Consider the following 27,501-nt stretch of genomic DNA (forward strand, 5'->3'; position numbering starts at 1 on the left):
TGGGAGCTTCTTCGTACTAATATAAGGATTGTTATTATCACTCATAAGCAAGATTGAATTTCTACAGCGCCACCTAGAGGTAAAAGAGTGAAAAGTATACATTTTCCCATATATTTAAACGTTTTTTTTCTCATATAAACTTAATCCTTTTTGTGCATCCACTTATACTCGACGGATCTGGTTGACATTTTTACAGTAGCTTCTGGGTGTAAAAAACTTTATGTTCATGGGTATACGTTTCTTAAAAATGATTTTGAGTATTTTTATATAAGTGTGGTCCACCCTACCGACCATCTCTATGTATAAAGCATATAGATAACATTTAACAGAGAAAACTATTACTGATGCAAGCGGACTAAGTTTATACAAAATTAAACCTTAATGACGATGCACTCATTGCTATACCATAAATGAATAAGCAATTCAACGAACAGCTTCTATAAATAACATACTTATTTTCTATAATTCTTGAAATTGGAAGAGAACATTTTTTATAGTTATTGGTCTATTGGAATGGATGAATGAATGGAATGTAAATAGCCATTTTTACAATTTTGTGGTTTATTCAAGAGTACAGTGGAAAAAATAGAGCATTTACGAGGTATTTGACGTGATACATGGCAATAAGAAATAAACTAAACATAAGATAATAAAACTTTGAAATCAACAAGATATACTTTACCATGTCAAATATCTTATAAATAATCAAATAGGCTATAACATAGAAAAATCTTGGAATAGAAATTAATTATGGGCCTCGCATTTTATCATTCAAATGTTTGAATACATATTTCATCAAAGCATATAATATAATTGAGTATTGTGAGGTATTTGACGTGATAATTTATAATAAGATATGAAATGAAAATAAGATAAGTGAACTTTGACATCAAGATAAATACTCTTATTTTTTTTCCTTTGGTTGACGTTTTTTCTACTGCTCGACTGAAGCCTATGTAGGGGAAATTACGGCTTTGGCAGGTTTTGTTCTATTATTGTCAGGTGGGTTTTTTCTAAAACTAGTTATGCTCAAATTCAGCCTAAACATTCTTTGCATATCAAAGAATATCGTGGTCAAATTTCATAAAATTTAATCAGCAAAAACCCCCTTGACAATAATAGAACAAAACCTGACAAAGCCTACATCTATCTCGCCGTCAAGACAAGACTTAGCTTGTAATCTGAAGACTATAAGATATTAGGTGTAGGGGAAGTGTACCGGTTCTGGCCACCTTTGTGCCTAATTTGGCCAACCCTGAAAACGCATATTCTCCAAAAAAAAAATGTGGATCAGTTTCAACAACGAAGAAAGTTAAGGGATAAATCCTCTGGTTGAGCTAAAAAATTCCTCGAAAATTGCTTTACTTTTGGAATTATGCGAGAAACTGGCCAAATTAGGAAATGGCCAAAACTGGTATAATTACCCTATGTATTTAAGTACATAATGATAATAAATTCGTTTCTTTTTGGCAAAATAACCGTAAGGAAAAACATTTTAGCCACGTTCTAAGTTTTATACCAACAAGGTTTTTTCTCTAACATCAACATAATAAATAGAATAAATTTCGATTAAAAAAACAAAACCAAAGTGGGTATACAAAACAAACGACAGCGAATATTAGCTGAAAATATGAACACGGATCAAAATATAAACATTGCATTTCTGATTATTCGCGCGTGTTTATCGATTGAATGAGTGTCCTTCAAAATTGGCGCTTATGTGCTGATTCAGAATTGCACAACCTGAGGAAAGCATCCTAATAAAATGATCTTACCTGGTTTTCGCGAATCAGCTCGCTCAGGCATGGATAGCGCTCGCTGATATAGCGGAAGAATTTCGGAACTCCCATGGTTGGAAACGCGGGTAAACTCTATTCAGTCGATTTCCCAGGTCGTGGGTACCACAACACTGCAACGATTAAATTGTAGAGCGTTTTATTCACTGAAACAAGCTGTGCTTATTTTGCTCACAATTTTTCACAACGAAAAGCTTTGTTTAACACCAAAACGGAATAATCGTCGAATGAATATGAACTGTCAAACAACACTTTATGCGACACGACCCATTTTGCGAATCGGCTTCTGCATCGGGCCCATCTGACACGAACTCCGCGGAGAAAGTTTCGTGGTGAATAAACTGCACACTGTAAAAAAATTTGTTTTTTGCATTTTCAAAACAGAAAAACGAACAATCGAACACCAAAATTTAATTTTTCGTTCCACACTGAAATCAATGTTGCAGTGATTTTATCTATGGAAAAGAATTTAAAATTACTATTTTCCTATGTTGTTGCAATAAACAAATAAGATATTGAAATAACAACACTGTTGTTTATTATTACCATGCGCATGTTTAAAATAAGTATGATCCATAGTGAAGAAAATCTCCTCGGTAATCAACTTCGAAGCTGCGCCATATTGTGTGTTGAGTTCTCGGTTGAGGTGGTCGAAGAAGCAAAAATTTAGCAAAACATTCCTTTTTATTAATTAAATAACTAGAAATTCAAAACTCTCGAAATCCGGGATCAGTAGTAAGTATTGTTTTCATATTCACATTATCAGCGATAGTATTTATTCTCATATAGGGCTCGATTACAGACTGAAATCAGGATCTGTCCCTGCTGAAATCGCCGTCTCAAAACTTTGCTGTTTATTTATGACAATATCATCGTCTCTGGTATGGACTCGGGTATGGACCTGTATGGACGTGTCCACAGCGATGTCATCGAGCATTACTTGCCAAGTCTATCGACAATGGCTTGCGTGGTCTGATCACCAACATCCGATTATGCGATAATTCTTGTGACGATTACCGGTGGTGAGTTTAAGCCATTTGGCAGCGCAGTATCATTACTTGATACTTTACCGGTCGCTACTAAATGCGCTGCTATAACAGTAGCACAACTGACAGGTGACCAAATTTGGTAGCGCGATAAGAGCGCTGCTATTTGATGAACGTCAACGTCAAACGTCACCGGTACGGAATACAGCAACCAAATTGAGAGCCGAAAATAGTGACCGATACGGAAACGAGTGACGAAACTAAAATGAATGGTTGTGAACCATTCCACAAAAGATATTTTAGTTACCAGATAAAGATTGTCGCTTCGGTTCCCTTTGTTCTGCTGTCCAAAACCTGTGTGGTGCCTAACTGCCAAATCGTATGTATTTTTCCATCATTGACATTTTGATCTCCCATCCTCGCCAGCAAAAGATGTTCCGGCGACAATCTTCATCTGGTAATTAAAATATCTTGTCATTCCACCGATTCGTTTAACTTTTAGTTAAAATTTGACAGTTCAATGGTTATTTCCGTTATTTCTCCGTGGTTAAAAATAACCCTGCTCCGGAGCATTGTTAGATTTGTCAATTCGATACCCGGTAAAAATCGTTTACTCAATAATTGGTACTTTTTATATGCTATCTCTCTGCTGGAAAAATTTATTAAACAGATAGCAGAGAAGAAGTACCGATTAAACATAACCGCGAGTAGACGTAGGACTTGTATAACAAAGCGTATTTACATCTAACTTTTAAATTTATAGAGTATAATATTGTACAATGGTACAATGTACAATATTATACACACAATGTACAATGGCTCTTCTCAAACGCTCAGCTCTTCGCGGTGGTAACGCGCAAGTAAAGATTGCACTGCAGCGCGCCCATGAGCTTTTATGGAACGTACACACGGTCAAGCAGTTTGACCAACATTGACTCCACCTTCCGTTTATTCCAACATCCATCAAGTTTTATCAACAGCGACACGAACAATCAATTTATTCGACCAACAATATCACACACGAACGACCGAAGCACCAACTCGAGCACCAACCATCAAAAAATATATGGGGGTTTGTGCAACTTCACTACAAATGCTCAAACATGTTCGGCGAACCTTGACTCCGCCCCGACAACTCAAACCAAACCGTTTTAATGTTTTCCAACCGAGGCGCCAACCTTCAAATGTTTGATCGAACAACTTCACACACGTTCAAACAAAGCAGCAACCGAAGCGATTTCTTGGGGGTGGAGTCAATGTTCGTCAAACTGTTTGACTGGTGTGTACGTTGCATTACACAGGGTGCGAGTCAGTGCTGTTAAATTTAATAAGCCGCCGAATGGGGTTAATTGCCATAGCTGAATAGCCACCGTGTGTAAAGTAAATAGGCGCACACCGGTGCAATTCAACGGAGGCTGATTGAGATGATCACGATCTGAGTGTTTATCTTGGGATGCATAATACAATCGCGAATGGTTGGGTCACCAGCTCGAGTCAGTTAAAGGCTACTTTACACCACCTCGGGAAAATTTACCGCCGGATTTTGAATTCCCGAGGTGTGAGGTTACCTTTACTCACGTCGCAACGCGCCGTCTCGTAATACTCTGGCTTCACCCGCACACCTCGATAACAAAAATTTCACCGAATCTTGGTCCGCGTTTGGGGCCGGGATTTTGATTGTTCGTGCACATAAATCCAGAAAACATCGCATATGTAAGGATACATGGGGAAAACATCCGCGGGCCAAATTCCTGAGGTGTGAGGTATTCATCAAAAATGTTTATAAGCCCTCAGGTAACAATATTGTTTGTTAAATTTGGCGTAGTTTTGTTGAATCACAGATAACAGATATTTAATAGACTAGAACAAATTTTATCGAGAATCTCGTGTATTTTTTAAATTGAAATACGTTGAATCACTACTGCCATCTACTCAACTGATTGCAGCAGTACATACGGACACAACTGATTAGCAGTCGTCGAACGCAGGCAATACGTTTGTCAGTCACATTTGGGTTGCATTTTACCCAACAATGTGTAGTATTCAGTAGCTGTTATCGCATCGGCGGACTTCTTTGGGATACGACACAATGATCGTTGCGCCATCTCCAAACGATTGCCAATTACGCTTCTAATTTTCAATACATTAAAATCAACGGTTGCAAATGTTTACACATATATTGGATAACAATTATCTGTGGTTGAATATGTGGAATCACACATAACCCTTATTAACTAATAACCTTTATGTGGATTTTCCCATAGCGGGTGGTTATTAACGCACACATAAAATTTATTTGTAAATTTCTTTAGATTTTTGCCAATAAAAATGTGTGGATTTTTATTAGTGTAGTGATGCCCAATCCCGTTTTCCGAGTTTACATTGAATTTTGACGTACGGTTGCTTTTTAATTGGGCCATGGCCCAACCAGCGGAGGCCCACACGCCCGTTTCAAATCACTCAGAGACTGAGTGAAATTGTATTGCCGTCCCTTTTTTCCCACGGAAAAGTTACTCAATTTTCGTAAAAAGTGAAACTGTGTTGAAAAGTGTTGACAACTGTAAATGAACAATCTCATATAAAGTTTTAACAGTTTGTGGTACGGTTATTTGACAAATAACAATATGTTGAATGGGTTGTTAAGTTATGTCACCATAAAAAATCGTCTGTTTTCGCGTGCAAAATTTTCGCTCAACAGTATGATAAAATGTTGACATATAATGCAGGAAATAAAGAAAATTTTAGAGACAGCATGTTATATGTTGACATTTAGTGATGATGTCGAGCAGTTATGGTTGAATCAAAAGATATTTTAGTTACTAGATAAAGATTGTCGCTTCGGTTCCCTTTGTTCTGCTGTCCGAAACATGTGTGGTACATACCTGTCAAATCGTATGGATTTTCCTTCTTTGACATTTAGCTCCCCTATCCTCGCCAGCAAAAGATGTTCCGGACAGCGACGACAGCGACAATCTTTATCTAGTAACTAAAATATCTTTTGTTGAATCGATCAAAAAGTATTCGATAACCGCAACGTAAACTGTGAAGCTATATCTTACATCGTAATAATGATTCTGACCATATAACATGTTGCTTTTTATTATGCGGGAAGAGACGGCAATACAATTTCACTCAGTCTCTGAGTGATTTGAAACGGGTGTGCAACTAAAAAGTGACCCAAGTATTTATTAAATCCCAACCAGCGAATCCCGACTGTATACATTTTTCTGCGTGTATAGTTGCATATGGTTTTACACCAAACAAACATAACCTCAAAAACTTAATCGAATGAATTCAATTTGACATTTATCGGTGGTAGGTTCATGAGGTTCATCCTATGTCCCGCAGCAAGCGGATGAACCTTTGTTTATATACAAACCACCGATACCTGTCAAATATGGAATAAATTCACCAGGACGCAGCCGTGGCTACATACGTGTGACGTCACACTGTGAAACCATATTGTTGTGTATATTTTTCAGTGCAACTAGCACGCAGCCACCATGGCAGCAGTGGTGAATAGAGATGTCGTAAAATCCCGATTAATCGATTAGTTATTAATCGATTACTCTTGATTCTTGTTGATTATTGAATCGATTAATCATTGTATAGTAATCGATTCAAAATTAATCGATTATCACAACGATGAATCGATTAATCGAAATAATCAATTAATTTTCGACATCCTTATGATGTTGTAAAATTCTGATTAGTCGATTAGTAACTAATCGATTACTCACGATTCATCTCGATCAGAGTGTATGTAATTAAGAGTGGCGACACTGTCAGAATTGGAACAAAATTCATCTGTCATTCCCATACAAAATCGTGTTCCAAACGAGCAGGAGACCTGTCAAATGCGGCACATGTCGCCACTCTTAATTACATACACTCTGATCTCGATTATTGAATCGATTAATCGTTGGGTAATAATCGATTCAAAATTAATCGATTATCACAACGATGAATCGATTAATCGAAGTAATCGATTAATTTGCGACATCTCTAGTGGTGAAAAGTCGTGTTCTGCATCAACTTACCTCTGTTTATCAATGAATCAATCAAAATTGAACTAAAGCCGAACAAGTTTTTACGGTTTTTACTACGAGTCTACGAAAATGACAGTTTTGTTTGTACCACACCATCACGTCTTGTTGTATAAATAAATCTAAACCATCAATGGCCAATAGTTGCCGGATTTGCTTCGACGAAAACAAAACCCTTTTTTCATTGGAAACCGAGGTCGAGTTTCATGGCACAAAGCTGACCTGTATGCAAATGTATAAAAGCATTACTGGACTGGAGGTAAATAAAAAAATATAGCTTTAATTGCAATTCACGATTTACTTAACGAAATAATAAGACAGTCTACTACAGTACATACACAAATGATTTAAGATTTAAACTTTATCAATTATAGGAAACAATGGATATTTGTACGAATGCTTATCGCCACATTTGCATATCGTGCTTTGGAGAATTAAACAGCTGTTACAAATTTCAACAGATGGCAATAAAATCGTTCAACATATTTATTGGACATATTTTGGATCAACCATACAAGCAAGTTGATAAACATAGCGAACCAAGCAATGAAGTAGATCCAGAGAATCAGGGTCGACACTCTGCTTCAAATGAGGAAGAATATCTCGATGTAGACTACCTAGAAGATCAACCGCTGGCTGAAAACGGTACTAGTATGGACAAAGACCAGCTTGTTCAGATTGACACGACCATTGTAGACTCTAAACTGAGCTGTCCCAACTATCTCAACAATCACAAAACGGAAGCCGTCATGGCTGTAAAATCAATTTGCTCACAGGCGAACAAAGAGGAGTTCATTTGCCCAGTTTGCCGCAAAATGTTCAACAGTAGAAAAACGCTTCGGCAGCACAGCCGTACCCATCTGAATCCAGAGTCAAGAAGACATAAATGTCGTTTCTGCGAGAAAGCATTCAATTTTGGTCACCATCTCAGAATACACGAGCGAACCCACACGAATCAAAAACCGTTTCAGTGTCTTTCTTGTGGCAAAACATTCGCCTCCAAGGATAGACTTTCGAACCATCGCATGCGGCACGAGGAACGCCTCAAATATGCGTGCGAATTGTGCGGCACTTGCTTCCGAAGCAAGAAAGTGTTGAAAATGCATTCTATCTTGAAGCATGATGCTCCGGTGGGAAAGTTCGATCCCATCAAGTGCGATCATTGCGGTAAGGAACTTTTCTCTAAATCTGCAACAAGTGCCCACATGAAGGGACCATGCAGTAGTAAGACATATAATATTGTTTAATGCTAGAAAATGGTAAACTAATAATTAAATTTGAGCCGTATTAGTTAGTTTTTGCATTGTTTCTATGATCATACTTTCATCTAACAAATGTAGTTTATCTGCGACACAAGCCACAGATTTGAACCCTAAAACCTAAAAATAATTGTCTGTTGATTTTTATTCGAATGATGGTCGTGCAGGTATTAATCATGATCAATTAAAAACATGTTGGATATTTGCGTATCGGTTTGTTAATTAATAAAAATTTAATTGTACGAACAGAGATTTTTTTTATTGTCCGAAATATTCACTATACAACCCCCTTTCTTCTTCTTTGTATATGATTCGAGTACAAGGCATTGAAAACGGCCTTATTGTTGAGGTCGCAATATATATCTGCAAAAAGATTTTAAATAATGAAGAGTCTTTCAAAAAACCGTTTGTTTAAAAAACTTCATGTGACATATTGACAAAAATGTGATTCTTATATATTCTGATTCCTCGTCAAAAAAAAGTTTTCTGGCAAAAAACAATTTTTTTTTCGGAAATGCTTGGTTTTTCTTTTGTTTGTTGTTGAGTTTGTTTAAATTACATTGTAACATTCCTATCATCTTGATAGTACTAAAATCTATTTATCTATATCTATACTTACCAATAAATTAAAGGGGCCCTCCTTAGCCGTGCGGTAAGACGCGCAGCTACAAAGCAAAACCATGCTGAGGGTGGCTGGGTTCGATTCCCGGTGTCGGTCTAGACGATTTTCGGATTGGATATTGTATCGACTTCCCTGGGCATAAAAGTATCATCGTATCATGATATACGAATGCAAAAATGGTAACTTGGTTTAGAAACCTCGCAGTTAATAACTGTGGAAGTGCTTAATGAACACTAAGCTGTGAGGCGGCTCTGTCCCAGTGTGGGGAAGTAATGCCAATAAAAAGAAGAAGAAGATACTTACCAATACCTATCAATACGATGTTCTGTATGGATGAATAATTCGAATAAACCGCTCATTCGAAGTTCAGGCGTGGACCTACTTAATCTATTTAAATATCTACCAAGTTCTAAGACGTTATAAATGACGACGAGGACAGTCGTTACTGGAAAAATCATTGCCTCTAACTAGTAACAAATTTAGGACCATTTAGGACTATTGCATAGCTCGTCTTATGACCAGTGTTGGGAAAAATTCAAAATCTCAAAACTTACAAACGATTCAAATCACTCGTGAGTTGAAACGCACCCAACTCAGCACCTAAAAAATCATGGCTGAGTTGAATCATCCATTTGAATCATCATAGATTTTCTTTTGTTCTCCTTCGTAAAATAACAGTAAATTAACGTTCAACACATAGAACAATGGATACTCTTGCGTGTGTAAACAATAAATTGCCCCCAAATTGATTACAAACATTTTTAGAGCGAATTGATTTTTTGGGAAATGAGTGACATGATTCGTTTTAGCATGAAAAACTCAGGCGTGATGCATTATTTTAAAATCGCAAATAAGTTAGATCACGCGGGAGCGCTCAATGATTGAGTTTTATGAATGATTTTACCAACACTGCTTATGACAGGTGTAATACGCAAAATTATTTCAATACAAAGCAATGAGCTCTTACGCTGTTGGTTTGTCGCACGTTTCTTATCAAAGCCGATTGAGCCGATTGTTTGATTGGTTTAATTTTTTTTCCGCTTGTCTCTAATGTCGTTTTCGTTTTTGGGGTGTAGCGACACCGTTTAGTGCAGCATTTTGCACGGCAAAAACGAACGTTTTGAGTGCAGTTGGGTTTGTTTGTTATGGATACCTGTTGGATACCATGAAAAGAAAACAATAACAACGTGAGAAACTTGACAACAAACTACACTACACGGCACACTCTGATTTTTTCTGGTGCTACACTGCTTGTTCCAGTGCAAGAAAAATGCTACACTGGTGTAGCACGAAAATCAAAAACGAACATTTTCGGTGCAAAAGTGTAGCACGAGTGTAGCTACACCGCAAAAACGAAAACGACATAAATATTATAGTCTCTAGTCTGTTTCTCGCCAGAATAACAAAAACAAAACATTGATTGGTTGGTTTCAAGGTCCCATGTTTTAACTTCAAGTAGTTACCGCGGTTACCGTGAATTCAACAATGGCCCAGATAATATTCGAAGTAACCAGAAATGGTCAAGTTACACAACTGCAAGAGGAGGTGGGCGGCGATAAAATCAGTGATCTGATGAAATCCCTCAAAACGATGAAGGAATCGTCAAACGATGCGCTCACTAAACTTCTCCAAGAGGAAAACGCTAAGAATAGCAGAACAGCAGACGAGAAAGGTTACAGTTTATTGATTATTCTTGAATTAGTTATCAAACAATATTATTTTAGAACCCGATACAGATGAGGAGGATGAGCAACCAAAGCAGGAAGAGCCCCGGAAGAAGTTAAAAAGCTAATTCTTAAAATGAACATTAAATTTTCTGTAAATACACATTTGAATACATCCAGGTGATGAACTTATTTTTAAAATGAAAACTCACATAAAAAGAATTAAAGAAAAAATACATCCTTCATTTGTATACTTATTTGAATGCGCTATCAAGCAAAAGTTTATGTGCATTCTCGTATGTATGTGCAAAGTATTCCGAACCGCACCATGTCCGCAGTTTTGACAAATTGCAATACCTTGTAACAGGAAAACGGAATTTAGGTAAAATCAATTAATGTGTACATTTATTATTGTAGGATATCTATTATAGATAGGTATAATACCTACCGATAATTGGATAATTGCCTGCACGTTCGAACAAAAGTTCATTAACATTCTCCCAAACGCTCGAATGAACCTTGTGAACGTTTCCTCTAGCAAAGTTAGACAATGAGAAAACAATATCTATGATTAATAACGAATATTCGTAAAAAAAAGGATTTGGTTGCCTGTAAAAGATAGGACTATAATAGGCGAAGTGATAAAGGTATCACAGGATACAAACTAAAAGACCATGCGCAATGTTACAACAAAATTCTCCTTAGAAACAGATTATTTATTATTGATATCTGTTTCTTATTGCGTACATCATAATATTCTCCTCAAAATGTCTAAAAGTTTAGAAGTTGCTCGAAAGTCTGAATCTTCGGAAAGTGACGAGAGTAGCGAATGCACCATCGGTAAGCCCATCGTCAATTTACATTACCCGATGTGCATACTCTATCATGACATTTTCTAGCGTCCACCAACGACTCGTTCAGCCTGGCCAGCAGCAAACCGAAGCCGAAGTTCAACGAAATCGAAAGTGCAATGATCAACTCGGTCTTGGAGGAGACAATTTTCAAACTGATCATCGTCAATATGGAAGAAGATCAAGCGAGCACGTCGATAGTGAAGAAACCTCCGATGCACGTGCGATTTGATCCTTCATATAAGAACAGAATGGTGAACGAGAATCAAGCGGTTGACTTGGCCATGGGGATGATGATATTGGTGAAGCTGAAGAACGATGTGTAACTATGCTCTAAACATGTTTGAGAATGTTTAAAAGCAGGACAATGTTGAATACATACCTACATATACTTACTACTCACACATTATGACTAACAAACAGTTATGAATTTTAAAGTTTAAAAAGGTTTTACGACAGAAAACAATACCAAATCTGAGTATTTCATTTTCAGTTCCAACCTACGAAAGTTACTGTCGGACACGCATGTAGAAATGGCAGAATACGGGTCCTTCGAGACCCTACAAACATTTATGGACAACGACATTCAAAGCGAGAAGGAAGAACATCAGCTCATTCGGGATAGTATCCTGAATGAGAAGACACTCAAAGCCCTGCAATCACAGCTTGATTCCGAAACAAGGGAAAGAAAATGTCTGTTGAAGCAACTAAACGATGAAATTTTTGATTTAGAGACCAGAGCTCAGGTCAGTCGCTGTTTTGGGAAATTTACATTTATTGCATAATTGTACAATATATTGTGGCTAATTCTGTTCTGGATTTTTAGGACACAAAAGTGGAAAATGATGTCAAGACAAGGCTCGTTAAGAAATGGGAAAACACTCGACACGAGCAAGCCAAGATAGTCATCGAAGGGAAGGAGAACACTTTACTTACTACTTCTAAAGAAGCCAGAGATAACATTGAGCGGGAACTTCGACTTCGCAGCGAGATTGATGGTAAGTTGAGTTTGAATCCAGACAGAAATGAAACTCATTCCCAAGCTTTCGCCGTAGCACGATTTTTAATTTTGGTAGGTGATTGTATTGATAAGACCCGAAAAACTGATTCCAATAGTCCAAACACATAAATGTATCAAAATAGGAGTGTCACATCCTTGGAGCTGTTCACAAATTAAGTAACGGGAAAAAAACCCAGATTAATCCACCTAGCGTCGGTGGTGCTTTTCTCGCGTTTAGTTAAGACACCAACCTTATATGGGGTTTATATGGTCCGATGTACCATTTTCTTCATAACTTTTAAACGCAATGACCGATCGATATAAAATTCAATAGTGATCAACAAGGCTTTGTCCCCTGTCGAATGAAACTTGTTGCGAGAAAATCGGTTAAGGATTTCTCAACGAAAAGTTGTCTAATGTTTATTATAGCTTTTGTGCACACACATACACACGGACAGACACCTGTGATCAGCTCGTCGAGCTGGGTCTCAGAGGCTTCTATAAAAAGTTCGTTTTCGGAGTGAAATGATAGCCTTTCGGTACAACTTAGTTGTACGAGAAAGGCTACATAGGAGAGGGAGGGAGTCTAAATTTGTCCAAAATGGCCATTTTTCACTCAAACTCTGACAGACAATAAAGAGTTTTCCCATAGGAGAGAAGAGCAGAATTTTCTTCGACTTCACGAATGATCGTGAGCGATGGTAGTAGCATTCACAAATTGAATAACTTTTCATGGGATCACACCATGTCCGAAGCGGCATATTATTTATGTAACTTCAATGCACCCCGGTTTTTCCTTCTCGGAAATTTAGGTTACATTCCAATCTATTGAATAACGGTTGTTTCAAAATATTCTATCGGGGAAAAAATCATTTTTAGGTTTTTCATTTTTTTTATCATTTTCACATTAGGCCGATACAAATATTTAAAATCTATTTTGTCTCCCCCCCCTCGATTTTTTTTTTACCAAAAAATAATATTTTGAGGGGGCAATTCGGATAATTTTGAGGATTTTCAAAACATTCTTTAACAAATCCGAGGAGTTTTTTTAATTTTTTCATTTTAATATTTATTTTTTATTAGAACTCCCCCTTGACCTTTCGGAGATCGGTAGGAAAAAAAGGTAATTAAATATTTGTAACGGCCTTAATATTTTATTTCGTTCCACATGAAATCTGATGTGATCAGTTATGCAACTTTAACGTACGTGGATTCCCTTTTAATAACACGAGATATAGGAGATAATACGACTCGATACAATCGGCAAACACCTGGATGACGAATAAATGATCACGATTGGAAGCTTCGAACATTGAACTTCAAGTCGCTAGGTTTCGCATTTTGCGAAAGGAACGATGCATAACAACCCCAAAACTTCTACGTTGTAGCGCTGCCGGAAGTTTGCTGGACAGGACAGAAATTTGGAAATTTCTATAGTATACCAAAGCTGTGGCACCACTAACAAGCTGGTGATTGGATGGCAGCCAAGAATTAACGCATGGATGTGCAAGCTGGGGATCAAAAGTCGTTTCTTCAACTAAAGCATCATCCCAGTGGGGGATGTAATGCCAATAGGAAGAAGAAGCCCCAGCCCAAGACTATGCGCAGGTGGAAGTGGCACTCCCAACGGAAGAGCAGCTAGGCACAGCTTATCTTGAACATTCATTCATTTCATTTATTTAGTTTACATCTAAACAGATAACACTGAATCAACAATTTGACGCCACAATACACGGTTCGAGGCCGCATCTCTCCATCCTCGGATACGCCCCACGCTCGCCAAGTGGTTTTGCACCTGGTCTGCCCATCTCGCTCGCTGCGCTCCACGCCGTCTCGTACCTGCCGGATCGGAAGCGAACACCATCTTTGCAGGGTTGCTGTCCGGCATTCTTGGAACATGTCCTGCCCATCGTACCCTTCCGGCTTTAGCTACCTTCTGGATACTGGGTTCGCCGTAGAGTTGGGCGAGCTCATGGTTCATTCTTCGCCGCCACACACCGTCTTCTTGCACACCGCCAAAGATGGTCCTAAGCACCCGTCTCTCGAATACTCCGAGTGCTTGCAAGTCCTCCTCGAGCATTGTGCATGTTTCATGTCCGTAGAGGACAACCGGTCTTATTAGCGTCTTGTACATGACACATTTGGTGCGGTGGCGAATCTTTTTCGACCGCAGTTTCTTCTGGAGCCCGTAGTAGGCCCGACTTCCACAGATGATGCGCCTTCGTATTTCACGCCTAACGTTTTTGTCAGCCGTTAGCAAGGATCCGAGGTAGACAAATCCCTCGACCACCTCGAAGGTATCCCCGTCTATCGTAACACTGCTTCTCAGGCGGGCCCTGTCGCGCTCGGTTCGACCCACAAGCATGTACTTTGTCTTTGACGCATTCACCACCAGTTCAACTTTTGTTGCTTCACGTTTCAGGCGGGTGTACAGTTCTGCCACCTTTGCAAATGTTCGGCCGACAATGTCCATGTCATCCGCGAAGCAAATAAATTGACTGGATCTGTTGAAAATCGTACCCCGGCTGTTACACCCGGCTCTCCGCATGACACCTTCTAGCGCAATGTTGAACAACAGGCACGAAAGTCTATCACCTTGTCTTAGTCCCCGGTGCGATTCAAACGAACTGGAGTGTTCGCCCGAAATCTTCCCACAGTTTTGCACACCATCCACCGTTGCTTTGATCAGTCTGGTGAACTTCCCAGGGAAGCTGTTCTCGTCCATAATTTTCCATAGCTCTACGCAGTCTATACTGTCGTATGCTGCCTTGAAATCAACGAACAGATGGTGCGTTGGGACCTGGTATTCACGGCATTTTTGAAGGATTTGCCGTACAGTAAAGATCAGGTCCATTGTCGAGCGGCCGTCAACGAAGCCGGCTTGATAACTTCCCACAAACTCATTCACTAATGGTGACAGACGACGGAAGATGATCTGGGATATCACTTTGTAGGCGACATTAAGGATGGTGATCGCTCGAAAGTTCTCACACTCCAGCTTGTCGCCTTTCTTGTAGATGGGGCATATAACCCCTTCCTTCCACTCCTCCGGTAGCTGTTCGGTTTCCCAGATTCTGACTATTAGTTTGTGCAGGCAAGTGGCTAGCTTTTCCGGGGCCATCTTGATGAGCTCAGTTCCGATACCATCCTTACCAGCTGCATCCTTAACTTCCCTCGAGGTGGGGGCTGGTTGGCTTCCATCGTCCGCTGAACTGACGTAGTCATCTCCTCTGCTGCCTTGACTTTCACTGCCTGTACTCTCAGCGCCATTCAAATGTTCCTCGTAGTGCTGCTTCCACCTTTCGATCACCCCACGTTCGTCCGTCAAGATGCTCCCATCTTTATCCCGGCACATTTCGGCTCGCGGCACGAAGCCTTTGGGGGATGCGTTGAGCTTCTGATAGAACTTGCGTGTTTCTTGAGAACGGCACAGCTGTTCCATCTCCTCGCACTCCGCTTCTTCCAGGCGGGTCTGCTGTCTCTGCTTCCGTCTATAACGTTCCACGTTCTGCCGGGTACCTTGCTGCAGCGCGACCGCCCGCGCTGCGTCCTTCTCCTCCAGAATCTGTCTGCACTCTTCGTCGAACCAATCGTTCCGTCGACTTCGACCCATATACCCGACGTTGTTCTCCGCTGCGTCGTTAATGGCTGCTTTGACTGTATTCCAGCAGTCCTCCAGAGGGGCCCCATCGAGCTCACCATCTTCCGGCAACGCTGCCTCGAGATGCTGCGCGTATGCAGTGGCGACATCAGGTTAATTCAGTCGCTCTAGGTCGTGCCGCAGTCGTCGGTACCGAACATTGTTGATGACGGATAGTTTTGGGCGTAGTTTAACCATCACCAGATAGTGATCAGAGTCGATGTTAGCGCCACGATATGTCCTGACGTCGATAATGTCGGATAGTGCCGTCCATCAATCAGAACGTGGTCGATTCTGTCTGCAGTGGTGATCTCCAGGTGTACCGATACGGGAGGCTGTGTTGGAAGTAGGTGCTGCGAATAACCATATTCTTGGAGGCGGCGAAATCAATTAGTCGTAGGCCGTTTTCGTTCGCCAGCCGGAGAGCGCTGAACTTTCCAACAGTCGGTCTAAACTCCTCCTCTTGGCCAACCTGAGCGTTCAAATCTCCTATGATGATTTTGACATCGTGGCTTGGGCAGCTGTCGTACTCACGTTCCATCTGCGCGTAGAATACGTCCTTATCATCTTTAGTGCTTTCGGAGTGTGGGCTATGGACGTTAATTATGCTGAAGTTGAAGAACCGGCCTTTGATCCTGTACCCTGTACATTCTTTCATTGATCGGCCACCACCCGATCACGCGCCTTTGCATATCGCCCATCACTATGAAAGCTGTTCCCAGCTTATGTGTGCTGACGCAGCTCTGGTAGATGGTATAATAACCTCTAATCGTTTGCACTATTGATCCCTTCCAACAAACCTACTGCCGTGCTACGATGCCGAATCCACGGTCCTTGAGCATATCGGCGAGTATGGGAGCACACGATGAAGTTGAGAGATTTGCAGTTCCACGAACCGAGTTTCCAATCGCTAGTCCTTTTCGTCGCAGCGGTCTTCGCCGATGGTTCCGGTCCGTACTCTTTTGTTGATTGTTCGTTGCGTATGTTTTTTTTAAGGCTGGCTTGCAGGGCCTGACACCAAACCCCCTAAATTTCCGGAGGACCATTGCTCCTTATTCCCGGTGGACCATGGTGCACAGTTTCACTTAGTCCCTCGCTGGCACTCGGACGATGATCAGCCGCCCCTAAAATGGAGAACAGACGCTGTTGTGAGCCGATCCTGCCATGGAGAACCGACGCTCAGTAAGATTTGCACCTCCGGAGAGGAGCAAACCCCCCCTTTCCCTGTCAGCATACGACCATAGTTCCCACTAGAGATGGGCGCTCCGCTCAGGAGCTGTTCGAAAGATTCGCTTCCTTGCATTGAGCTGATGACCCATGGATCTTTTTTAAAGAACCCCAGCTCAGCAGCTCACTTTAAATTGATGAAATCATTGTCAAACACGCGCCTAGAGAAACTCCCTCGAGCATACGTACTCGAGTACGCGCGCTGTTGTATTTTGTACAACACAAACGAAAATACCACGCTCGCGGTACACAACACATGCGAGCTTGTATGACCATTCCAGTCCAGTACCGCGCACGTGCTGATCGTTTATTATTTGTACCTCAAGCACCATCAAGCCAAGCGACAGCACCATCTAGCCAAGCAACAGAAATCATTTCTGCTGTAGAGAGGAATAAGAAACACACAAGCAAAAATAATCTAGCTTGCCGTCTATTTCTAAACCCATACCCACATACTCGGCGCTACGAACGGACACACAAAAGATACCTAGTAGTGCGGTAGCGAACGAACCGTACCAAGCAAAAGATCCGAAGATCCAAACAACTCTCAGTTCCGCTCGTGTCGTCGTCCAGCTCGAAATTGCTGGTACATGGAAGCGAGAGCTGCGCTACCAGCTCAGATCCGTGCGACACGGATCTCGATTCGGATCAGTCGCGACCCATTCTAGCGAGCGAACCGTGTGGTTCAAACGAACCGAACTGGGAGCTGTGTCTTGCACGGAGCGGATCTTTTGCTTGCGTTGCGACGGGTTTTCCCGCCAGCATACTGCTACATGTGCACTCTGTTTGTTTGTAGCACCGTGCTCTGTATTTTTTACTCTCTTGTTCTAAGTTCTCTCGCATTTCGGGAACCAATATAGATGAATGGGCTCGCTTGTATGAAAATGTCAACTACGCATGGTTATAACCGCGCGCGCAAACAAGGCTACTGCACCCAGTATGAAGAGAAAACTTATGACACGTGATATGGTTCATATACATATCAGAGACTAGGGACTGAATTATTCAAATTACCGATTTGAGAAACGTTATCAACAAAATGTAACTTAGAGTTATGAATAGAAAATAATGTTGAGTTAGTTTTTGTATAGAAATGAAAGTGATGATTCTAAATGAACGCCTAGACTTCAAGACCGTCTAGGTCAGAAAAAGCGTAATAAATGTTATTAGTTTAAAATTGTCGGGTTTTCAATAGAAATTATTACCTCACTATAGCTTAACATTTTAAAAATTTCAAAGTGAGGTAAATAGATAAATGATGAATGAATGAATAAATAAATGAATGACATAAATTTTTCAACGATAATTAAAATTAAATTAATAATATTAACAATTATGTTTTAATATATGTAGCATTGAAGAACTGAAGAGCTGATCTAAGGAGCTGACTCTTTTCAATGAGCTGAGCGGATCAGATCCGCTCACTGCAATGAGCTGTTTTGTCCATCTCTAGTTCCCACCGGGGTTGGTTACCTGATCTTCCCTAAGGTTGCTCGTTTCCCGGCCAGCACCGCGGGGAGGTAGGGATAGGAGTAGCTGGGTAAGAGGCTTCAGGTACGCGAAGTACCAATGGTACGCTTTACCCAGCATTTGCCTTTATCTTGAACATGGTTGGAGATATATTCGATACGCCATTGGAAGCACCGTAACCGCTGCACTAAGGCACGGTGTCCCCGGATCAAAGAAACGATTGGTGGCGAATGTAGGAAGAATGCAGAGCATTAGTGATTAATCATAGATTTAATCATGATTAATGAATAATGGGCTATTTAATCATTATTCATTAATCATAATCATACAAAAAATATGATTCAATCATTAATTACTAATCGTTAATCATAGAATTTTACATTTAATCATTAATCACTAATCATATTCATAATTGTTTTGAGTTTAATCATTAATCATCAATTTTAATCATTGTATACATCGCTTTTATTCATTAATCTTTAATCATAATCATTTAATTTTCATACCTTTCAATAACTCAATTTGGTAAAAATGTTACTTGATAATTGATCAATATGCAAACCATTCAATTTGATTATTCATAATCATTAATCATTAATCATACCGATCTTCAATCATTAATCACACACATATTGTGTCAGCATTTAATCACGCTCGGTTATCGTTAATCATACTCCAAACGTTTTATTCATTAATCATAATCGTTAATCATTGTCAAAAATTAATTTAATCGTTAATCATAATCATTAATCATTGTGAAAAATGATTAAATCATTAATCATAATCTTTAATCATAGAGTTGAATGATTTAATCATAACAAATTTAATCATTCATTGGAAGCTTTATTCATTAACGCTCTGAAGAATGCAGCATTGGCGAAATTGCTGCAGCATTGCACGAGGGCGAACAAGGCACGATACAAACGGGCGCAGAACAGGATTTTTCGGAGGAAAAGCGCCATCAGAAAGATCGTTACCATGAAGAGACGGACTAACTGTACCGCGCTAATAACGTACGCAAATTCTATAAGAAGTTGAACCGTTCACGTAAAGGACCACGTGCCACAGCCTCACAAGTTGTGTTGTCCTACACTCAGGGCAAAAAAAATCTGCTCTTTTATTTTACTCCATTTAAACGATTTAAACGAAAAATTCACGCCAGAGCCACGGGAGCGCGCGCACTGAACATACACTGGAGTGCATTTTCTTGACAGTTTGACATGACTATTAAAAATTTAAAATATCTCTCTATTAGTTGAACTTACTTAGTTAAGAAGACTATAAAATCTTTTAGATGGAGTAAAATCAAAGATTTTTTTTGCACTGAATGCAGGACAACACTGCTCACAAGTGTAGGGACATAAAAAGGAACTTTCTAACGAACGTGTTTATGGTGATCCAAAGGTGGCAGCAGCATTACGGAAAGCACCTGAACGGCGATGTGGCAGACAACGATGGCGGTCAGGTGACGAACCTGGGAGCACGCGCGTTGGACATACATTTTCCGGCTCCGGGTTTCCACGAAATCCAGGAGGAGATTGGCCGACTGAAAAACAACAAAGCCCCTGGGGTTGATCAACTATCCGGGAAGCTATTTAAATACGGTAGCACTGACTAGATCATTGCAATTGCACTGGGTAATTGCCAAGGTTCAAGAGGGTGAGGTTCTGCCGCAGGAATGAATTTCTATTTGTGGTGTCGTGTCTTCCATCTACAAAAAGGGTGATAATCTGGATTGTAGCAACTACAGTGCAATCACATTGCTGAACGCCGCCCACAAGGTAATCTACTAAATTTTATACCGTCAGGCGTCAACTAGGGGAAAGTGGGGCCAAATAGCCACCCTAAGCGGTAACCCTTGTAAAATAGTGAAACTCCTTCAAATCCTGCTGTTTTGTCCATGAAACACCTTTATGATGCTCTGTCTTTAACATAGGTATAAAAATACTGATTAATAAAGTTTCAGTATCTTATAAACTGGTTAATGTCTCCCCTTGGTAGTTGCTCCTCCAGGGATGGGACATGAGTATTAAACCACGTGGGCCGATTTAAATATGATGATCAATGTCAACGTTTGTTATAATATTTATATGAATGTATCAACCTCTGCTATAATTGTGTTATGACTAGAGGGATTTTTGTTATAATTTTTGTTATTTTAACAACTAACCAGCCAAATTTGTAACAAATTTTGCTTTTATAGTTTACATCAACTACTGCATTGGCCAGATAAATGATAAAATTTCATTTTGGACTGACAAGTATCAGCGGGAGATCAAGGCATTCGATGGTGATATCACCCGTCACAGGGAAAACATCGCCGAACTGAAAGTGAAGTACGAGGAATTGGTGATATTATACAAACATCGCGAGAAGGAAATCAAGATATGCGCTGAATCGCGCAAAGAACGAGAGAAACAGAAGGCGTTCGCCAACAAACAGCACCGCTCGGCAATCGTCATACAAGCCTGGTGGCGTGGCACCATGGTGCGCAAAGGCCTGGGACCGTTCAAGAAGAAGAAAAAATCGAAACCCCCCAAATCGTCGAAAAAGGGTGGTAAGAAAGGAAAATAGAGCTAAGTTTGAGATGTATTTACCTAAGGATTTCTTTTACGTTCTACGGAGTGGTATATTACGAATAAGATTTTTGCGTTTTTATTTAAAAAAAATGTGTTCGCAGCGCTAACACATGTCAATACAGTTTTGATAGAATAAAAGTTTTCAAATCTCTACGATGACAAGCGAAACGTTGTGGCGTCGGTATCGATTACAATATGCGGTCAATATACAATATATAGCTTTACCGTCAAATTAATGTAAAATCTTAAGGTTTCGCTTCAAATATAAATATTTTGTTTTATATCTTCTTTTCATCTTCTTGCAATATATAGTCATAGAAAATAATTTAATAAATAATTTGCTTTTCAATATTACCAAGTTCCATTCTTCAATAGAAAGAAACAGTAAACATTCTAATATGCATTTTGATAGAGCTGTGAATGCCCAACCTAATATGCCATCAATCAGCTAGACTATTATTTTAATCGAAAATTAGTAGTGACTTTGTTACAGTAAGCAGTAACTGAACCAAAAGTATAAAGTAGAATTGGATTCTCAAATTCAAGAAATTTGTTTTTATTCATTTAAATAGAAAATTATTTTCTTTAGTGGAATGTTTTTTTTTGCCATTAGACGAGTTGGTACAATTCCATTTAACTCCACCACCTTTTAAATTTTACGTAATTTGACCTCAATAATAAGATCGTGTTTGGTGTCTCTAGGAGTCGAGTCAGGTACGATGGAATAGGAACTCATCTTATGGCAAGTAAACAATAATTATTATTTTATAATGCCTAGAACCTGGAGTTTTATTTTTGATTTTTTTAAATTTACAATGTCGTTTAATAACAGTTGTTGCATGTAGTATTTCATCAGTACTTCCGAGTTCATAAGTTTCGGGCCTCATATTGTTTAACTGTTGTGTGAGTGGAATGTTTTATATATTTAGCTATGGTTATGATTGAAACATATTCATGTTGGGTGCGTTCCACAGAGAATGATATTGTCATTGAGAATAGTTAAAATAGACGTAACTACAAAATCGACAAAAAGGCGAAAGGCTCAATTTAAATAATTACCGTTTTGACTCAAATCCCAAACATGACTCATATTCCGAACAGTTGCGTTTAAACCCTAACCCGCCCCTAAACTAAAATATTCATCGGTTTTCCGCACTGAGGATCAAGACTACAAACGAATTCAAGATCCTATGGAGAAATTTACACGAATAAAGCTAAATGGTCATTTTATCGCAAGTGTTCGAATAATGAGTCATGTGTGGAATTTGAGTCAAAACGGTAGCAAAATCAAAGACTACTCACACTCACAGTGATTCTCACTTCCGTTCGACCGACGACGTGGAGCTCTACAAGCTCCCGGTGGTAGTTGACCGGACGCGGTTCACATGTTTGTGGCTTCCGCCTTTATGAAACATGAATGCCGATTTAAGCTCCGTACAATTAAAAAAAAATATCTGTAATTTGAATTTTCAAAAATAAAAATTACAAACTCCTTCAAAAATTGTTGTATTGTTGGATTGAATCAAAATAAAATTTAATAGGCAAACATTAGCACATGATTGGAACATCGATTTCCGCATAACACGAGAGCTAATTAAGCAAATGGAACCGAATTTGGCATGTGGAAAAAACAGAAATATTGACAATGGCAATCTTCCTCACTATTAATGATAACTGTTGAAATGTCTAGCGAGGGAGCCCTCAACCGGGCAACTTCTCCTTCCTATTTCGCACGTAAGAATATCCGCGAACACATCTGGCAACATCCGAGGGCGACATTTGCTCTTAGATAGACCATGTGGTGATCGACGGACGGCATTGAACGGCCGTAAAAGACTTATAGATGTAAGGCCCGAACCTTTTAGTTGAAACAAATCGAGCTCGACTATCCAGCGTGGCGGCGTGACGAATTCACAATATAACAGAACGATAGGTTTCGATATCCAAGTTGGATGCGCGGATGTGAGATGCCAACGGATCTGGCAACGTCAACAGATTATGGGAGAATATCCATGAAACAGTGACTACAACAGCGCAGAAAGTGTTAGACGCTGAACAGTGACGCCATCGAAATGGCTAGTTTGATGGCTAGTGGCCACTCCACTGCAAAGTAAAGGCAGCATGAAGAGAATGTAAGGTCGTCTTCAGTGTCTCGTACTTGACTCGACTTGGAGGGTAACCGCTGCGCTCCCTTCGGTGAGGTTTGATCCCACAAAACCAGTACGCTAGACAGGTGTGGAGGCCAACGGAGGTCCTTCGTAGCTTAGTAGGGAAAGCACTTGTATGGCGTACTGGTTTCGTGGGACGTGGGATCAAACCCCACCGAAGGATTCGGTTACCCTCCAAAACCTTTTTCGATCTAAATCTTTCACATTTTGTTCAAATGCATAATGGAGTTTCAGACATAGTTAGATTTTAGGGTTTTCGAGCAAAAAGTACTGCGTACAATACTCGGTGGGAGACTAGAAAATGGTGTGTGACGCAGACGCATGAGTCACGAGCTGCATCATGATCTTCTGCTATGCGCTGTTAACCATAGTGTCCAATTCGCTGTAGTTTGTTCCTAAACCGATCGATCGATTATTAGTGATAAGCCCTCAGTACACTATTTGTCATGATGACAAATATTTGCCAAGTCAGCCTGAAATCCATGCCGATTTCTAATCAGTCTGATAGATGCCCGGATAAACTTGACAAATATTTGTCAATATGACAAACAGTGGATTGCGGGATATACTAGACGTAGTAGAATGTGTGAAATTGTTAAGTAATTGTTTTGTTTGTGTTTGGTAAACTATTTGGGTCACCTATCAAAAAAACATTTTTATTATGTTTTGAATTTATTAACAAATATATTATAATTGGGTATTAAACAAAAGTGATCAATTTTTTTAAATGATATAAGAAGATAACAACAGAAAACTCAACTGTCATACCATACTATTTCATTCTACAACTATTCATATTGAACGACGTTTATTAAAAGGCTATTGTCATTGTGATGTAGTACTGATCAGAAAGAAATATTGTTTGGTGTTCATTTTAAACTACTATCGTAACCAGAACACACCCAGTTCGTATCAAATTGAGATTCTCCACAATTTCGGCATATTCAGTCCATATGAACGAGATTCTTGGATTGGATCCAGTATTATTGGTTAGCGCAACTTAAAGATTCGTGTCCGATACAGCAGTGCTACACTACGATATATTGACATTCTAAAACATATTTTCACGTTTCATTACCGCTTTGCTATTATTTTCAGTAGATTAACCAAATAAATGCACGTTAGAATGAATTGCTCGTTTGTTTTTTAAAACATATTAAAATTTACGAATTTACAATTCAAATATTGCAAAAAACTTTTAGACCAAAACGGAAAAGCTTTTCGATAAACAATAAACAAGTTTTGTAAGCTTTGCTTGAACACGTACGATTTGCATAAAAATATAGAAGCTATACTGTTAAAAAATAAATTCCTATTCATTAACAGCTGGAATGTAAAGATAGATAGAGAGACATTTCGAGAGATGCAGACTTAATTATTACCTATTTTTCTTGTTCAAGTAGAAAACAACAGTCACTGGCGTCGTTTAATATTGCCTCCCTAGCCGGAGCTGTAGGATTGCGATTGGTTTACCTTTATTCGGATTTTGTTCGAATCGGTTGCCTGCTGAATTTGGTGGGCCGAGCTGGACGACCCGATGCGTGGCCGTCCCAGACTTGAATCGTGCTGACTTCGTTGCGTTTGACCGGGAAGAATAGGGGAAAACGGACCAGCAGGTATTCGACTTCCGGTGGTTGCGTTGCGACCGTTCGATTGGGTGATGGAACCAGTAGGGGACAAAGGTGATGTGATCGATTGCTGTGATGTTGGTATCCGTGACTTGTGAGGTTTCCTCAGAGAACCTTGGTTCGAGGAAGGTGGTGATGTTGGAGATTTGATAATTGGGATGCGCGATCCGGTCGATTGCTGTTGCTGCTGATGGTTTTGTCGTGCAGCAAAAGCAGACGATGCTGTCGAAGAAGTTGATTCGTTTGTGTTGCGGCGGTTTGATGACGTCAATGGTGAGGATAGCTCTAACCGGAATGACTCCGTAGCGTATTTGTTGCGTTTAACACTATTGCTCACTGGAATGGAAGAATTGTGACTTGGGACGGACATTTTACGGCCAGCAGAGGTTGGAGACAAAAGTGGAGCAGTCTCAAAATTTGGGCTATTAGTGTAAGAAGGGTTTTGCTGAACATATTGCACCTGCCTATTGGGCGGAGGACTAGTGGAAGACTCGTCTGAGGACTTGTTCAATAACTTATCTTCGTCGTCGTCTTCATTATTGAAAAATCTATTATAATCTCTGATGACGTTGTTTTCGTGCCGGTTATCCGATAACAGATCGTAATCAAATGGACTACTATCATTCCCACTCTCTTTGCTACTCTGTCGAGTTTTGAATGTCTTGTACTCGATGCTGTTGTACTCTTGAAGTTGCGTATCGCCCACCGGTCCCCTTGTCGACATATTCTTGTACTGTATGTTGTAATCGCTTTTATGCCCCCTAGCAATCTTTTGAGAATTTATAGACGCATAAATTTCATATCGATCGTTACTTCCGCTTTCACTGCTATCTACTGTCTCATAAACTTCACTCTTTGTCATTCTGTTCCCTTTCGCTCGTATCATTTGTCGAATGATGTAATCGTCATTGATGTTTTTCAGCAAACTGCTACTGCTTCCTCCAAGATATTTATTTTTCGCCAGCTCCTCAAACGACGTCATCCTATGGATATTATTCTCTGAGCCATTTCTTACTCGCACGACACCACTCTGATTCAAACTGCTATGACTAGTGTGATGATCCGGCACATACTTCCTCCCTTTAAGATGACTACACTCAATTATGAACTCACCATCCAGCATTGGTGCTGGGGATTTTCTCGACATACTTCCACGCCGCGAACTGGAAGTAGATCTCCCATTGGCAGCATAGTTCTGGATCGATGAAGTAGTTCCATAGTCACTGCCAAACTCAAACCTACCACTGCTATACGTAGCTGGTTGATATAACTCGATTTCGCTATTCCGTCTAGTCTTCGAATCATCCTCATCTTCATCGTTGTAATTACTCAAACGACTTACCACGATCGGTGTACCGGCACCGGAGTAGTTTGATCCATTCGAATAACGATTTGTGTTTTTGTTGGAGACATCCTTCGTCCCGGAGGAGACTGCTGCCCCGACTGTGCTGGCGGATGCCGACTGGCTCGTAGTTTTCTGCAGCTCTTCCGGAGGAGCTGGCGGGACATAAATGCGCACAACATCGAGGGGAGACATTGCCCTAGGCGTCGGTTGAGCTGAAGGACTTCGAGCTACCACACTCATTGAACCGATGGCGGACCTGTAGGATACAAGCAAAGGTAATCGAATAAGTATATGTAATGAGCTGATTCCTGCTCCTATTCGCATAAGAGTCCCATGTCAGTGTTCTTCTGCTCGAGTAATTTGACGTTGAATTTTTCAAATCCTTCTTATAAGGAGAAACACAAAAATTGTAATAAAATGCAATCTTTTTGAAGACTACAGATCCATGGACCATAATTACATTTATTTTTCATGTAAATAGTATCCAAATCTGAAATATTACTGTTATGTGAATAAATATCAAGTGGATTTTGATTTTCATATTCTAGAACAAATTCTATTTTTTAATCAATTTTTCTAAAATGAGATGCAATTTCAAGGTTATTTCTAAAAGAAAATTAAAATCGTCATGAATTGACATGGACATCGACTCTTGTGCAAATCTGCGCAGTTTTATGAAGTTGTAAACGTATGGACACAGTGCATATTATACAGTGCATATTTAACACTAAAATCTACACATTAAACGGAAACTATATGTAACGTATATGGCTAATTACGAATTAGCTAACTTAATTAAGTTATATAAATTTGGTTGCTTTTTCCATACACTAAGTTTGTGTGTCGACTCTAAAATCTTACATTCAAAGCGTTGAATCATTGTCGCCATTCGAGGATTTCACCAGAATTTATACTTTGATTTTACAATTGAGAATTTTACAAAATATTTAAACAATTTAGATTTTCAACGAATTCTGAAACTTTTTTTTTAAATAATAACCCTCGCGGAGCTTTATTTCTTTATTAGAATGAATGTACGTTCAGTGGTCACCAAGTTGCGAAGCCCGACGGAGGTCCGTCGTAGGTTATTTGGTTAAAAACACCAGTCTAGCGTACTGACGGTCATCGGTTCAAGTCCCATCGAAGGAGAGTGGTTACCTCCAAATCAGGGACGGGAATGGTTGTCATTTCTTTTTAGCTTCCATCCTGCTATGCAGTGG

General features: G+C 39.7%; 4 protein-coding genes and 1 long non-coding RNA gene across 15 annotated transcripts in view; 2 read left to right on the forward strand and 3 right to left on the reverse strand.

Moving 5' to 3' along the window:
* The window catches only part of LOC134224792 (5'-3' exoribonuclease 1), a 34,638-nt gene extending 32,518 nt beyond the window's left edge, over positions 1-2,120 (reverse strand). The window contains exons 1-2 of one of the 2 annotated variants that reach the window (XM_062704371.1): positions 1,972-2,120; positions 1,776-1,909 (exon numbers count right to left, since the gene is read on the reverse strand). In XM_062704371.1, coding sequence (XP_062560355.1) covers positions 1,776-1,850 — 75 coding nt within the window. In that variant the 5' untranslated portion in view covers positions 1,851-1,909; positions 1,972-2,120. Of the gene's footprint in view, positions 1-1,775 lie in introns of both variants that reach the window. The other variant, XM_062704372.1, reaches the window with a different exon arrangement.
* Positions 2,121-6,795: 4,675 nt separating this feature from the next.
* Positions 6,796-8,228, forward strand: LOC134219823 (zinc finger protein 729-like). Its single transcript, XM_062698696.1, has 2 exons — positions 6,796-7,087; positions 7,203-8,228. Exons 1-2 carry the CDS (start codon positions 6,962-6,964, stop codon positions 8,073-8,075), a joined length of 999 nt encoding a protein of 332 aa, XP_062554680.1. The 5' UTR covers positions 6,796-6,961; the 3' UTR covers positions 8,076-8,228.
* A 112-nt stretch (positions 8,229-8,340) lies between these two features.
* Positions 8,341-9,111, reverse strand: LOC134219824 (uncharacterized). The gene is made up of 3 exons (XR_009981675.1): positions 9,013-9,111; positions 8,707-8,841; positions 8,341-8,450 (listed from the first exon to the last, which is right to left on the reverse strand). It is a non-coding gene; the product is annotated as an uncharacterized LOC134219824 (long non-coding RNA).
* Positions 9,112-10,768: 1,657 nt separating this feature from the next.
* LOC134219821 (dynein regulatory complex protein 9-like) lies at positions 10,769-21,153 on the forward strand. Its single transcript, XM_062698693.1, has 5 exons — positions 10,769-11,213; positions 11,273-11,546; positions 11,718-11,970; positions 12,051-12,222; positions 20,765-21,153. The coding sequence occupies exons 1-5, from the start codon at positions 11,048-11,050 to the stop codon at positions 21,133-21,135; spliced, it is 1,236 nt and encodes a 411-aa protein (XP_062554677.1). The 5' UTR covers positions 10,769-11,047; the 3' UTR covers positions 21,136-21,153.
* Positions 21,154-21,200: 47 nt separating this feature from the next.
* LOC134219819 (uncharacterized) overlaps positions 21,201-27,501 on the reverse strand; it is a 42,070-nt gene continuing 35,769 nt past the window's right edge. For all 10 annotated transcript variants that reach the window (XM_062698686.1, XM_062698688.1, XM_062698684.1 and 7 more), the window contains one exon: positions 21,201-26,537. In XM_062698686.1, coding sequence (XP_062554670.1) covers positions 24,749-26,537 — 1,789 coding nt within the window. In that variant the 3' untranslated portion in view covers positions 21,201-24,748. The remainder of the gene's footprint in view (positions 26,538-27,501) is intronic.

Source organism: Armigeres subalbatus, chromosome 3 (assembly GCF_024139115.2).
Source record: "Armigeres subalbatus isolate Guangzhou_Male chromosome 3, GZ_Asu_2, whole genome shotgun sequence".
Lineage (NCBI taxonomy): Eukaryota > Metazoa > Arthropoda > Insecta > Diptera > Culicidae > Armigeres > Armigeres subalbatus.